The following is a 10,159-nucleotide window of genomic DNA, read 5'->3' as shown; positions in this document are numbered from 1 at the left end:
ATGCCCAGGCTACAGAGCTGTTTCACAGTCACTACTGCAATCTCAGGACAGTGGAGGATTTTGTACCTGCTTTGCCACTGCTCCCCCACCCTACACTGGGGTTTTGGCCAGCAGATACATATGGCTACTTGCCCCCTCCGTCAGGCAGCACAGCCACCCATAATTGCTCAAGTAGATTCACCTAATGAATGCATTTCTCAAGTACCATCGGCATGGTATCAGGCAAGGGAGCACCAGTGAACTATCCTCTGAATTTCCCACACATTCAGACTCCCTCCATCAACACCACTATGCTGGTTCTCTCCTTTTATGGGAGTTTCATGAAAAGATCAGATTTTGGCCATAAATGACCATTTTACCTGGAGTGGAGTCTTACTGGTGACTGAGATGAAAAGCTCCATATCACAAAACCAAACCTGAGTTATCTAGTCCTGCCTGACTACCCCTGTTCCAAACTGTAGGTAATCACAGACTTATTTGATAAAGACGAGTTAGACTAAAATGAATTCCAGATGCAAATCTTTTATTCACATTGGGAATGTACAGATGCAAACTTTCAGAGATTCAACTGCACACAACAGATTTTGAATGTCAAACGGAAAAAAAGTTATTTTCTGTATGATCAACAGTACCCACTGCTAAACCATCAGACTGTATTGAGCATGTAATGATATAGTAGCATCCTCATTAAAGCAGCTTTTTGAGCCAAATGTTTTGAGTGGTAGAAAGGGGTGGTGCAAAGGCAAATAGATTTTCATATAATCCAATATTGTGCAGGCCTAGAAAACTGTTCAGTCTGAGCCGTTCAAAAGAAGGGGTGAATTCTATTGGATGGGTGAAACAAACAGTTAGCGAATATGAAGCACCAAGATCTTTTGTCAACCTAATATTAGCAGTCACTAGGCCAACAAGAAAAGAAGGTACTCTGTTGATTTACTTTTATATCATGTAGAAACTTAAGCTCTTTCCTCCCTGTCACTCCAAACACAATTTTTTCTAATTAAGAATACGCTCTCTTTCAGTGTCTAGAAACAAATGGCAAATGTCTATGGCAAATGAACAATAAATTACCAAATTAGCAAGCAAACTGTTGGTAAGGCCTTAACAGCATCAGTGTACGCATCTGATGTCAGAGCATATCCTGTATTCTGATCTGTGGATTTTACCACAGCTCAAGGCCAACTGACTTCAGATGCACATCTCATGCTAATGTTACATTTTTAATTCAATGCTGATTTGTTGTTAATACTCTCAAAACTGGTCCAGATACCTGTACATAAGTTTTTTTCCTATACGGAGACAGTTTGCTTAAAAAAAAAAAAAAAGGCAGTCACAGATTACAATACATTCTTAAGAGTTATGTGCTTGGACATATAATCAAGTTCTTAGACAAATAGTGGGAACTCAGTGGGGAAGACCCTCCTGCTTTGTTACTGACAAGAAATATCACATTTTCCTCAGTTACTTTATAATAGGAAACATTTTACAGAAGGAAATAAATCTATTCAAGTTTGGAGAATTCTAAAAGTATATGGATGGCTGGAATTTTCAAAACATATCCTTTATACCAAAGAGCTGAATTGCTGAAGTTTGCTTTTCTGAAACACATTTATACTTAGCATGGAGAACATGGCTTTTGTGGATAGAGAGAAGAAGTAGGCTTAGTTGTCTAAGTGTTGCTAATAGCCTTTTCTGCTCTCCATCCCTCTCTTGGTTTAGAGTAGTCCCACGGTTGCCTGTTCTCAGTGAATCCATACAGTTTCCGCAGTGCCACACGGGCAGCTTCTTCCTCTGCAGCTAACACTGTTTCGCCAGGACCTTCAGCTATAAGCTTCTTATCGCTGGGAGAAAAAAAAAAATCAAGTAAATGTCTTCATGAGAAAATTGTGAACACCACCGTGCACCATTAATATATGATAGGAGTCCTCTAACCAGCATTTCATATTTACTGGAGGGAAAACATTTAGATTATAGTGGTCTTTTGGGCAACTGTACATAGAATCATAGAATATCAGGGTTGGAAGGGACCCCAGGAGTCCCTTCCAACCCCCTGCTCAAAGCAGGACCAATCCCCAGACAGATTTTTGCCCCAGATCCCTAAATGGCCCCCTTAAGGATTGAACTTACAACCCTGGGTTTAGCAGGCCAATGCTCAAACCACTGAGCTATCCCTCCCCCCCATACATGCATATATACTTATTGATGGACACTCAAGTAAGAATTACACTGAATTCCTGAAGAAGTACAACGGTGTTAATTCAGATTCACATTCCATTACCAATTGCCTGAACTATCCAATCTCTGTTAGAACTTTTAAAAAATATACAAGTACATCATCGTGATATCCCTCTCTCTTTTCCTTGTAAACAATCATTTTAAAGTGTCCTTTCTTTACACAGTTCAGCAATAGATTTATTCAAAGATTGTTTCTCTCCTAATTGAACTATCTTCATGGCAACATAAATGTGGCCACGATTTGGCCTTAAATACTCTAAAGTAATTCTTGTACTTCGAGGATTCTCTTGTCAATCCCACTTCCCTTTTGCATCCTCCTCCCATGCTACCCCTGAAGCATGGAACAGTTTCATTCTTTTTCAAAGCTGTTCAACAACGTCTGCAAGAACCCTATTAAAATTTGCACCTGCATTCAATGTACTGCATATGTCTATACTAGATTATAAACTCCTTGAGACAGGGACTGTCTCTTTATACATCTGTATGAGAAAAAACATGTCAATCCTCAAACGTTTATATAAAAGTCCATTGCATAAATTGCATCTTTCTTCTAAAATTATTTTTACGTGGCAACTTTAACCAGGGCAACTTGTGAAAAACAGACCATTTCCTTCCTCCCTCCCCCCAAAACTGGAATCCGTTTGACTTCAGATGAACGTTTTACTAACCAGTACAATCCAACAAAGTACAGTGGAAGAACTGTACTGGCTCCTGACTGCCTGGTAAGTCTTGGTTCTGGAGCAGACATATTCCTCTTGGCCAGTTCCTCCACTAGCAAACCCATTGGGTTTATAACATCCCAGATCTCAAAAAGGTCTTTTCCAATCAGCTGAGGAATTAAGAAGTCCTGGACAAAAACATTACAATTATCAGAAAGGAAGGGGAATGAGTGCTCTGGTGCCCCTGCCAACAAAAGTAATATAAGGGGAAAGGGAGGAGAGGAGCAGTTAACAGTAAGTTGCTAGCTTCGCTATGTGCAGTGTGCCTTTAAATTAAGGTTGATGAATTTTTATGGTACCAGAGTCTCCCATGCATTCTTATAGTGAAAGACAACACAGCTCAGCGGATCTGGTGCCAACCCATGTGCCAAAATACATACTCATGTAACTCCCTAGCTATAGTTCCTACAGAATTCTTATGAACGAACCTGTAGGGATATTTTGCGTTTTCTAAATGTACATTTCTGAAATAAATGGTACTTTGACTGCTCTGTGCTTGTGAGGCACTTTAGATTTTAATTCACTTTTAGCTGGGTCACTCCTTTATTCAAAATTACATTAAGAAACCACCGAAGGCTAAACATCACTGCCATATAAGGGATTCTAATTAAAGGGAGAACTGGGATCAGGCCACCTGGAAAATAAAAGCCTTCACAAAATCCAGATTAAAATCACAAATATTGAAAGTGCTACTCAGGGTTTATATAGGATGGTTGAGAACTACAATGAGACCTCTCACCATCTGAGACATTCAAATTGCTAGGACTTAACATTAAAATAGTCTTTACAAACTGTTTTGCAAAAAGATTAAAGACACTTCACTTTTTGTTTCTTTTCAAATATTTTGCTAAATAATAGCATTAAGAAGGATAACTACAAAAAATTAATTCTTAACATAGTTATGAGAGCAGCAGGGCTTCCACTACCCTCCAATTAGCCTGCTGTTCTGTACTAAAAGGCAGTACAAGCTGAAATTCCTAGGCCGCAACTAAATTAGCATATCTTGTAGCTCCAGTTCACCACTGGTGACAGCGACAGTGGATGCTGTAGTATAGACAGGACTTGGGTGGTTTAGACAACAGTGGAAAAAATTCATGTTCAAGTCCTCTGAACACTGCAGCTTCTACCATTGCTACCACTGGCGAAATAGAACCAATGCTGAATCATGGCTATAAAGCTAGCTAGCGTACCCAAAACCTGGAACTTTAGGCTTGACTCTGCCATTGACTTGCTGCTTGGCTTGGGCAAGGTCACTTAATCTCTCTGTCTCTGTTATTCCCCCAATTATAAAATGGGAATACCACTACCTGCATTCCAGGGATGATGTGGGGATTAGCTACGCAGTACTGAGTGCTTTGTAAGTGCTAACTAACTACAGAGTTGTGGTAGAAAATCCAATACAGAAATGTATTACAAGATATTTTGAATGAAATTCATGATCCCTTAAACAATGAGACAGAATTTTCTAAATAGTTGCTTTTTCCTACAGACATATCTGAATGTCATGCAACAGAAGTAACATGGCTTTGATTGTTTCATAGTATGTCTCTTAGCTGACATTTCTCTGATACAAAATAGAAGTAAGTAAATGGCATAAACTGGAAGGATAGCAACTGTTAAAACGACTTCTCACAATATATTTTAATAAGAAACCTTTCGATGTTCGATTCCAGAGAGACTCTTGTTAACAAATCTCTGAACTGATTTGACTTTCTATGTATAATGTTAAGAAACTGCAGAGTTTTTCTGGAACAGTTTCATGACTGTTCTAACCATCAAATAACTGTTTAAAAAGTTATACTGTAGCCACTGATTCAGCCATAAAATATCTAACAAATCAGGCCAAAAGCAAACAGTGCTACTTAAATAAATAAGTAAGTTGCTATTCCTTGAAAAGTAGAGGTTGGCTTAGGTAAAGTAGAATCATAGGACTGGAAGGGACCTCTAGGTCATCTAGTTCAGTCCCCTGCACCATGGCAGGGCTATGTATTATCTAGATCAGTGGTCCCCAACATTTCCATGTGGTGGGCGCTGGATGACTAGCCGCCAAGGAGCGTGGCCACCGGACAAGCAGCTGCAGAAATGCTGCCAAGAGGCATCGCCGCCAAAAATCAGCACCATTTCGTCAGCAACGCTTCTTGACGTTGCCGCTTCTCAGCGGCTGCTTGTCCGGCAGCCAGTAGGCGGGTGCCATGGCGGGCACAGAGTTGGGGACCACTGATCTAGACCATCCCTGACAGGTGTATCCTGCCCTTAAAAATCTCCAATGATGGAGATTCCACAACCTCCGTAGGCAATTTATTCCAGTGCTTAACTACCCTGACAGTTAGGAAATATTTCGTAATGTCCAACCTAAACCGCCCTTGCTGTAATTTAAGCCCATTGCTTATTTTCCTATCCTCAGAGGTTAAGGAGATCGATTTTTCTCCCTCCTCCTTTGAACAACCATTTACGTACTTGAAAACTTATGTCCCCTCTCAGTCTTCTCTTCTCCAGACTAAACAAACTCCGTTTTTTCAATCTTCCCTCATAGGTCATGTTTTCTAGACCTTTAATTATTTTTGTTGTCCTTCTCTGGACTTTCTCCAATTTGTCCACATCTTTCCTGAAATGTGGTGTCCAGAGCTGGACAAAATACTCCAGTTGAGGCCTAATCAGCATAGACTAGAATGAAAGAATTACTTCTCATGTCTTGCTTACCAAACTCTTGCTAATACATCCCAGAATGCTGTTTGGCTTTTTTTGCAAGTGTTATACTGACTCATATTTAGCTTTTAATCCACTATGACCCCCAGATCCCTTTCTGCAGTACCCTTTTCTAGGCAGTCATTTCCCATTTTCTATGTGCACAACAGATGGTTCTGTCCTTAAGTGGAGTATTTCTCCTAGCTCTTGCATATATGCATGTCAGTTAGACCTGAATGTGGGAAATAAGTTTGTAGGGGGTCTGGCTTTTGCTGCCTGTCAGAGATAAGCTACTATTTATTTATTTTTATTTTTGGTCTTATAATTTGATACTGGGATCCCGCTACAGCCTTAGAGAGGTGCCAAAGAAATAAAAATAATACCTGTAACTGGTAGTACTTACCCTGATAAATATCCCTGTTTTCTGCGGCCCACTGCTTTCAAACAATGCCCCTATTACAGCAAAGAAAGTCTGCTGCAGCACACTGGGTGGGACAGGAAACTCTGCACAAAGTGTTAAATCCTGTATGGATAGGTTTCTGGCCACATAAGACACAAGTTCCTGGCTCGTGAGAAAATCAACGAGGGCTCGTATCCCTTCAGAGGGCATCTTTGGATAAGCATCTTCAAAGCACTGAGTGAGGTAAGAGCGTGAAAGAGATACCCCTTGTTCAGAAAGTTTGTGATTATCCTGGAGATTGAGGGCAACCGCTTCTTTGTCTAGCCCAAGTTCTTGGCGTCTGGTCTCCTCACTTTTAATATAACAAGAATTAACAAATGCAGTTTTGAGGAGGTCCAAGGAAAAGGTTTCCTGTAGTCGGTGGCTAAAAGCCTGTATCTCTGCATGGTAATCCCAGTTAGGCTTCTCTGAACTATAAACATACAAGAGAGAAAGAACTCAAGAGTAGAACAGATCTTCAGACAGATAGTCATCTGTTCCACTAAACAGCTTAGATATGAAACCATTTATTAAAAGGAAATGTAAAAATAAACAGAATATTTCAGACATCTTCAAGTAGGCTTATTGCTAGAGTCTGCATCCAGACAGTTTTTGCGGATCGTGGTTTGGATGCTGATACAAATTTTGTATCCATGCAGGGCTCTAAATATAGCATCTCAAAGGCTGGGAAGAAGTTGTCTGCAGCTCATAGCCTATGAGGCTGCTAGCCCTTAACCTGCCCTTCTCCCTTCTTCAAAAGACATGTCCCTGTGTGAACCCTTTTGACAGATGCCATGCAGGGCTGCCAGCACCTCCTCCCACCAGATCACATGCCCCCAAATATTATTATTTGTTGTTTGCATTACTATAGTCCCTAGGAGCCCTGGATCAGGACCCTATTGTGCTAGCCCTGTACAAACACAGAACAAAAGACAGCCACTGCCCCCACACTGCTAATAATTTAAGTATAAGATAAGAAATGATAAACAGATACAGAGAGGGGAGTAAAAGGAAACAATGAGACCATACGCCTCAGCACCATAGATCAGGGGAGGCCAAACCACAACTCGAGAGCCAAATGCTGCTCTTTTACAGTTAAAGTGCAGCTCACGGAGCCCCCCCTCAACTTCCCATTCTCCATCTACCAGAGGGGGGGGGGGGGGCTGACTCAGGGCTTCTGCTCTGCAGCAGAGTGGTGGGGCTAGGGCAGAGGCGGGCAAATTATGGCCCGCGGGACCATCCTGCCCAGCCCCGGACCTCCTGCTGTCTCCCCTCCCTCACAGCCTAAGCTCACTTGCTCCACTGCCGGCACAATGCCCTGGGCGGTGCGGCTGTGAGCTCCCGGGGCAGCGCAGCTGCTGAGCCTGTCCTGACCCAGTGCTCTGTGCTGCGTGGTTGATGCCGTGGCTGTAGCGCTGCCAGTCACCGGTGCTCCAGGCAGCGCGGTAGGGGGGCACGGAGTGTGTGTGGGAGGTTAGATAGAAGGAAGGGGAGTTAAGGGTGGAGGCGTGGATAGGGGTTGGGGGGGGAACAGGAGGTTGAATGGGGGCAGTCAGGAAGGAGAGGTGGTTGGATGGGGTGGCAAGGGGCAATCAGGGGACAGGGACAAAGGGTGATTGGATGGGGTAGGGGTCTGGGGTGGGGCCCGTCAGGAATGAGAGGAGAGGTTGGATGGGGTGGCGGGAGTCTGGGGGCAGCGAGGGGACAGGGAGTGGGGGTGTGTGGATGGGGCAGACGTCCCGAGGGGCCATCAAGGAACGGGGGGGAGGGTTGGATGGGGCAGGAGTCTGGGGTGGAGGGGGAGGCAAATAGGAGTAGGGCCAGTGCTTCCACTAGGCGACCCTAGGCAGTCGCCTAGGGCAGCAGGATTTGGGGGGCGACATTTTGCTGTCCTTGGCAGAAATTCAGCGGAGGGGGAGGTATCCTTCCGCTCCGGGTCTTCGGCAGAGGGTCCTTCACTCGGTCCGGGACCCACTGCCGAAGTGCCCTGAAGACACGGAACAGAAGGACCCCTGCCGCCGAATGCTCAGAGGAGGAGCGCTACTGCCTACAGCGGCAAAAACCCTGGCGCCGCTCCTGAATAGGAGGTGGGGCTAAGCCACCTAACCGGCCCTCCATACAATTTACGAAACCCGATGAGGCCCTCAGGCCAAAAAGTTTGCCCGCCCCTGGGCTAGGGGCTTCTGGGCCTCAGACCCGGGGGGGAGGGCCCTCCCATGTGGCTGACACCCCGAGCCCCGGCAGGCCCCTCCCGTGTGGCTGACGCCCCGAGCCTCAGCAGGCACATGCCCCGTTTCTTGAACTTCTGTAGATTGTCGTATGCAGCTCAGAGGATCAGTAAGTTTGGCTACGCCTGCCATAGGCCAGAGCCTCAGCACACCAGCACTCTAAATATGGTCAAGTTTTGTGTTGGCATTATGCAAAAGAAGCCTGCGAGGGAGGATTTTGGACGAGGGTCCCATGCACCTTGTCTGCACTAAAACTGAGCTGTGGGGGGCAGGACCCAGCGCACGCTACTGTAATAGTGACAATAAACAACAGTGTTGGTCTGGGCCAGGCGCCTCCACGCCCTGTGCTGGTTCCCGATGGGGCGCGGGGCTCCAGCAAGAGGAGTGATGGTGATAAAGCCCCAGGACGTGGGGTGCGCGAAGGGATGCAGAGACCCGGGACAGCCTAGCATGGGCCTACCAATGACCTTTCTCCACCTCCGCCCGGACTCGGGGCCCGGGAGCGGGGGTAGCTGGGGGCAGAAGCCGGAAGGGGCGAGGAAGAACGGAGCGACCGGGAACGAGGCAGGGGAAGGAGCCGGGCCCCGGAAGGGACAGGGAGCCCCCAGCACGGGGCGGTAGGGCCGGGGGGATCCAACCCCGGAGCGCTGGACCCGGCTCTTACCGGCGGGTAGCGGGCGCCCGCAGCCGCTGCTGCTCCAGGTAGGCGCGGAGCCAGAGCTTTTTGTCCCGGCGCTGCTGATGCTGGAGGCAGAGCGCGGCCCGCCCGGCCCCGCCGGCAGCGGCCAGGAGGCGACGAGGCGCCCGCAGTAACAGCCCCGTGGCCATAGCTGCTCGGCGCGGGCTGGGAACAGGAAGGAGTTCACCATGAGACCCGGCCGCGGGAACCAGCCCTCGGCCCTTCAGTTCCGGGGAGAAACGTTCCGGGCGCGCCTTAGCGCGGGACCCGCCCGAGGGACAGGGCGGCTCTGGGGACTTCAATTCCCAGTAGGCGCTGCTCCAGCCACAGCCCTCCCCCCAGGCCTGCCTGCCTCCCTGCCTGCCGGGAGCTGTAGGGCTCTGGGCCCACCTCTACCCTGCAAGGGCGCCCGGGCCGGCCTGTGCACGGGCGGGGACAGCGCCCTAGGCCCCCGTTAGCCCAATGCTGGGCCAGGGCCAGGCCTTCAGGAGCTCAGGTTACGCCGGTCCCTCCCCCCTTTGCAAGCTCAGAGTCGCCGACCCCGCCCACGTTCCTGCCTGATGCCCCAGGGTCACTCACACAGCTAGGGGAAGAGAAGGGACCAGACCCTTTACCATAACCTCTTGCTGCCCCTGCCCTCTCTAAGGGTTGGTCTACACTAGGGCGTGGGGATCGATCTAAGATACGCAACTTCAACTACGCGAATAGTGTAGCTGAAGTCGAAGTATCTTAGATCGAATTACCTGGGGTCCACACAGCACGGGATCGACGGCCGCGGCTCCCCCCTCGACTGCGCTACCGCCGCTCTGTCTGGTGGAGTTCCAGAGTCGATGGTGAGCATGTTTAGGGATCAATATATCGTGTCTTAACGAGACATATCGATCCCGGATAAATCGATTGCTACCCACCAGTACAGCAGGTAGTGAAGACATAACTTAGCAGCTGCCTAGGCAAGGGCCTATGCACCTGGGCACTGCTCTGACCCCAATTTAGGGTTGCCAACCTTCCAAGATTGTCCTTGAATCTCCAGGAATTAAAGATTATGTCATGTGATGAAACCTACAAGAATACGTCCAACCATAATTGGCAACTCAGGCCAGAAAGCTGCAGTGCTGCCTCATCCCAGCACACATCAGTGTTGCTGCATTAATACACACAGCAGCACAGCACCCAG

General features: G+C 47.2%; 1 protein-coding gene across 1 annotated transcript; it reads right to left on the bottom strand.

Annotated features, from left to right (window-relative positions):
* Positions 1-502: 502 nt before the first annotated feature.
* On the bottom strand, positions 503-9,177 carry MRPL44 (mitochondrial ribosomal protein L44). The gene is made up of 4 exons (XM_054040239.1): positions 8,971-9,177; positions 6,043-6,511; positions 2,904-3,082; positions 503-1,841 (listed from the first exon to the last, which is right to left on the bottom strand). Exons 1-4 carry the CDS (start codon positions 9,132-9,134, stop codon positions 1,670-1,672), a joined length of 984 nt encoding a protein of 327 aa, XP_053896214.1. The 5' UTR covers positions 9,135-9,177; the 3' UTR covers positions 503-1,669.
* Positions 9,178-10,159: the final 982 nt, after the last annotated feature.

Source organism: Malaclemys terrapin, chromosome 9, assembly GCF_027887155.1.
Source record: "Malaclemys terrapin pileata isolate rMalTer1 chromosome 9, rMalTer1.hap1, whole genome shotgun sequence".
NCBI classification, from domain to species: Eukaryota; Metazoa; Chordata; order Testudines; family Emydidae; genus Malaclemys; species Malaclemys terrapin.
Note: the sequence above shows the minus strand (reverse complement) of the source record. Positions and strands in the feature narration are given on the sequence as shown.

Excerpts from the sequence above, each read along its gene's own strand:
- MRPL44 (XM_054040239.1), bottom strand. The coding sequence starts at position 9,134 with ATGGCCACGGGGCTGTTACTGCGGGCGCCTCGTCGCCTCCTGGCCGCT. Across the intron at positions 3,083-6,042 it reads AAACAGGGATATTTATCAGG|GACTTCTTAATTCCTCAGCT; the intron begins GTAAGTACTACC and ends GTTTTTGTCCAG. Across the intron at positions 1,842-2,903 it reads TACTTTGTTGGATTGTACTG|CGATAAGAAGCTTATAGCTG; the intron begins GTTAGTAAAACG and ends TTTTTCTCCCAG.